This window comes from Mesoplodon mirus (genome assembly GCF_964341445.2).
Source record: "Mesoplodon mirus genome assembly, chromosome: 9".
In the NCBI taxonomy this organism is placed as follows: Eukaryota; Metazoa; Chordata; class Mammalia; order Artiodactyla; family Ziphiidae; genus Mesoplodon; species Mesoplodon mirus.
Genome location: NC_138985.1, coordinates 104,439,548 through 104,444,676, shown reverse-complemented (window position 1 = coordinate 104,444,676; position 5,129 = coordinate 104,439,548). Strand labels below are relative to the sequence as shown.

General features: G+C 41.6%; 1 protein-coding gene across 1 annotated transcript; it reads right to left on the bottom strand.

Moving 5' to 3' along the window:
* Window positions 1–3,661: 3,661 nt before the first annotated feature.
* On the bottom strand, window positions 3,662–4,825 carry LOC309810382 (olfactory receptor 2A12-like; the record flags this gene model as incomplete). Its single annotated transcript, XM_082632379.1, is given in 4 exon segments — window positions 3,662–4,044; window positions 4,047–4,284; window positions 4,288–4,334; window positions 4,570–4,825. Coding segments are annotated over 4 exon segments (924 nt in total).
* Window positions 4,826–5,129: the final 304 nt, after the last annotated feature.

Below are 5,129 nucleotides of genomic sequence, written 5' to 3'. Positions count from 1 at the left end.
CGTGTCATGGCTATCTTTATTATCAGCCACATATGTCTCCACAATTCCCACCCAAAATAATCATGACCCTCAATCCTAACTCAGAATGAAAAAATGTCTATTTCTGTCTTACTCTAAGTGATAAGATTAAAACATTTTAATTTCTTTTAATTCCCAAATTATAGGAATTTAATTGAGTTAACTCTTTTTACACAGTCCACCCACCTGGACCATGGCCTAGTCTCTCTTGCAGCAAAATGATCATATTTTTCTAAGCATTTACATTTAGAAGAGCATTTATATAACAGCTACAGGAATAGTTTATTTAATACAATAGATACAGCAATAACATGAGTATACCTAACATTTGGAGGAGCGAGTGTAGGGTAGGGATAGCCTTGAAGAAACATGTATATCCTATAAAGCCATGATATACATTTTCATATTTTTGTACTAATTTGATTACTTGTTCCCCTTTGAGTTTGTAATAAGCTTGTGCAGAACTATTTAGTGTAGAAGTGAGCTGAATAAAGGTTAGCTAAATAAAGTTCTTCCTCAGGCCAGCCATCTTCCATTGGTATTAGATTCTGAGGCAGCTTTAACCCATCTCCAATACATTTGATCATCAGTATCATCATGTGACTTATTTAAATAAGGTAGTTGAATCTTAGCAACAAGCCAATATTACACCGTATTACAGTACAGGCATGGTACAATTCAGTTTCATTACAGGACCAATCAGTAAGAATTAGAGGTCTTTGCTATGCCTTTCCAACAGATCTGGCCCTTGTCCATATACCAGATTATTGTGGACAGGTGTCATTACAATTAGCCATGATTCACTTATTTCTGGGTTTCAAGTTAGTTGGGGACAAAGCCAGTTAACCTATCTCAGTTTAAAGACTCGTACTAAAACTAGTTTCTATTGTGGGCTGTTACATAGTGGGGCCCACTTCTGTGCCTGCCCCACTGTGACAAAAAGGACATGGCATTATTCAGACTAGTTTCTTTTCCTCCTAACCGTACTACAGATTATGTCTTCTTCTGATCTGTTCTTCATAGACAAGAGGGCAATCACAATGCATCAATGAAAATGACAAATGCCTCCAGAGAAAATAAGTTCCAAGGTCAGTAAGATCCCCATAAGTGTACCTCTTTGGCTTCAGCAGCTAGAAGGGAGGGGCTCTGCCCCATAGTTACTTTGGTCTCCATCTGGATCAACAGTCAAGAGGTCTTGGGTCAGAGCTGAGTCCTAGCAGTACCCAGCTTTATTTGTTGAATCTGTCTGACCCATTTCACTGAAATCTCATCATGTTTTCAGGCTGACTCCTATCCCTCGCTTTTTTCCTAGAGAGAATTCCCTCTAATCTGTTCATTCTAGTTAAGAAAATCTTTTTTCTACTGGCTGTCATGTCTCATTAAAAATGAATTCAGCGTGTTCAGTGATGTCTAGATGGCCACCTAACTCTTTTAAAGCCATTTTTTTGTTTTGTGGAACAATCCACAATGCTTGTTGTTGCCATTGTGTACGAATAGCATGAGTGCAGTTATGTATATGTTTTGCTACCTCACAGTATTGGGTCCCGCATATAGGTCTTGATAAGTAGCCTACCTAGATGTAATTTAGTATGAGTATGCCCTAAGTCCTCTTAGAATCTTCCTCCTGTCAGGGTAGGGTCATTTCCCATGAAATTCACACCCACTGTGTGAAGACTATGCTTTATTCCTGTCAGAAACCCACTGTCTTCTCCTATTCTAACAGCTTTCCATCCACAAAAATGGAGGTGATGTGTATCTGTCCATAGCACGCTATGGACTGCTAGGAATGAAGCTGATATATTTTGTCCATTATAACCAATGACCTTTCTAAGCATTTGATCATCAAGATTTATAGTTACACAGTGATCCATCAGCTGAGAACTGTACAACACATGGTCCGATGGCCACAGGGAGAATGGTTCCCAGAAATTTCTTCCTAATGAGATCCTTTGCAGTAGAAGCAACCTGAAAAATAAAAGTCAAGAGTTACTGCTATGTAACTACAGTTCCATTCAGTCACCAACAATGGCTCCAACTTATCATAAGACCAACATGGTTCCAAGTGCACTGGCACTCAGGAGTGCATGCTTCCATTCTAGGTTCCAAAAGCAGGGTGGGTTTTGGCAAACATATGACTTCACATTTTTGTGCATGTGGCATAATTGTGTTAAGAGACAACACCATTCTCTGTGAGCTTTTCTTGAGGCATCAATATTAGATTTCCTTTACTGTTGTCAAATTTTTAAAAACGCACAACCTAAAAGGTGCAATTTATGCTTAATTGTGGGACATTGCTGAGGACTGTAGCCTCAGGGAGACAGCCTGTCAGATAGCTCTGAGAATGTTGTCATCATCAAGCCGTCAGCACTGCAGCTGGTCGTGCACCCTGAGGGGAATTCAGGATAGAGAAAACCGGGATACTGGCCCTAGATAGTTAGGGTGCATATCAAAGGAATGATTTCAATGAGCCCAGACTCGTGTATCTTCTTATACATAGAAAAGCACTAAAGTCATTAACTTATCTAGATTTTTTGGTAAAATTTATTTTATTTCGCTTTTATAGAGCAGGGATTCATCACTTCATGAGCTTGAAGTTTACAGTTGGAAACTGTTCTTTCTTCTTCAAATTACTTCATGTATTTCTTTTTTAATACGTGTTTTGAGTAAGACAGATCCAAGACAGAAATGTCCAAATCTTTTTGTGAAAGGATAGCAAAAAGATATTTCAAATCAAATTGCAGAGCAATTTGTCAGTGGAATATTTTAATACCAGGGAATTGGTAGAAACAGAGAAAAACTACTCACAGTTGTATGCAATTCAGAAATTGGCATGTTGATTTCAAATTGAGGAGAACCAAGAAAGCAAGAAGAAAACAATAGAGCATGCTATTATACAGCACTTGGTATTTCAAGGAAGAAAAGAGGCCTTGAGAGATTTAAAATGAGATTATTGAAAGATAACTTGGGCTCCAAGTATCAGAGGAATTCTCACCTTTAGAACTCTACTGTGCTTTCTCAGTCTACATGATTTCCTCTTTACATGGTGAAGATTTATCTATTATAGGAACTCCAACTTGTTCTTAAACACCCCTTAATTCAGTGTTTCCTGCAAAAATGCCAACAAAGGCCATGGTTGAGATCTTCCGTCCCCCTTGCCCTGTCTCCTGCCCCCTGACCACCCAGGTGTCTTCCCCATGTGGCCCTGCAGGGCATGCCATGCCTCCCGTCCCCAGAGCCTGAGCATATAATAAACTTTGCTTTTTCCTAAGTCTCTCCTTTGTCTCGTGACCGCACCCGTCTGACCAACGCATTTTCAAAAATTCAAAGCACATGGTCTGTGATTTGCATTTCTTAATAGTGACTTTGAATAGCCAAATGATTAATTTTGAAAAGGCCCAATATTTACCAGTTTTTCAAATCTTATGTCTTGTGCTTTTTGGATTGTCTCTAAGAACGTCTGCCTATCCAAGGTCATGAAGATAGTCATCTATTTTATTTTCTAAGGTCTATATAGTTTCTGGTTATATGTTTAGGTCTGTAATATTCTATTATATTGTGGCATTACAGCACAAGGCAAAAAATACCCCCTACCATATTTCAGAGGAAGCAAAACCCTCTCCGCTATGTTGCACTTCGTTATCTTTCACACTGGCCTGTCCTTCCACAGCACTCTCCACAGGGCACCACTGACCTCTACATTCCTCAGGCTGTACGTCAGCGGGTTCAGCACAGGGTTGAAAAGACTGTAAAACAGGGAAAGGATCTTCTGCTGCTCCTCAGGGTGGCTGGATTTGGGGGCCGTGTGCATGACGATGGCACTGCCAAAGAAGAGCCCAGCCACACAGAGGTGGAAGGAGAAGGTGGAGAAGGCCTTTCTGCGGCCCTCACCTGACTGCATCCTCAGGATGGCAACCAGGATGTGCGTGGAGGAGACCAGCACCAAGCAGAGGGGCCCCGGTAAAATAAAAACACAGGCCGAAGAGATGACAAGTTGGTTCAGCCTAGTGTCAGCAGAGGCAGCTCGAGGACAGACAGGATTTCATGGAAGTGGTCGATTCCACGGAGCCCACAGAAGGGTAGTCTCAGAAAGAGAACTAAATGGACCAGAGCCAGGAGGAAGCTTAACACCCAGGATGTGATGGCCAGGACAATGCACACTCTCCAGCTCATGGTGACAGTGTAATGTAGGGGGTGACAGATGGCCACATACTTGTCATAAGACATGACCACCAAAATCAGGCACTCTGTGTGAGCAAAGGCTAGATATTAAAATGTCTGCATAATGCAGGGAACAAAGAAAATGGTTCTTTTCTGGGCTTCCCTGGTGGCGCAGTGGTTGAGAGTCCGCCTGCCGATGCAGGGGGACACAGGTTCGTGCCCCGGTCCAGGAAGATCCCATATGCCGCAGAGCGGCTGGGCCCGTGAGCCATGGCCGCTGAGCCTGCGCATCCGGAGCCTGTGCTCCACAATGGGAGAGGCCACAACAGTGAGAGGCCCGTGTACCGCAAAAAAAAAAAAAAAAGAAAAGAAAGAAAATGGTCCTTTTCTGACTCAGAAGATTTGCCAGCATCTTGGGGATATTGTTGGAAGCACAGGACATGACAATGATGGCCAAGTGTGAGAGGAAGAAGTACATGGGGGTGTGAAGTCTTGAGTCTAAGCAGATAAGCCCCAGAATGACTCCATTTTCCAAAGGGGTAAGGGTATAGAAGAGAGAGAAAAGCCCAAAGAGGAAAAACTCCAGTGCTGGGTCAGCCTGGAATCCCAGCAGGGTGACTTCTGTGATCCATGTCTGGTTGCCTCCCATGCCCCTGGGCAGAGACATACAGGCCCGCGTCCACAACAGGAAGGTCACAGCTGTAGGGAAATTGAGACACAAAATACTTACTGAACATTACAAACTAACATTTAGAAATATATTACCTTGGGTGGATTTCCTACAATTTATTTTTCGATACATTGTTGAAACTATGTGCTCATATGAATCAAAAAAATTATCTTTGTATCAATGGAATAACAGGATATAGAGAGACAGATATATAAATGTAAAATTTATTATAGATAATAAAATATAATAGGATACATTATTATATACTCTACCCAACAGAATA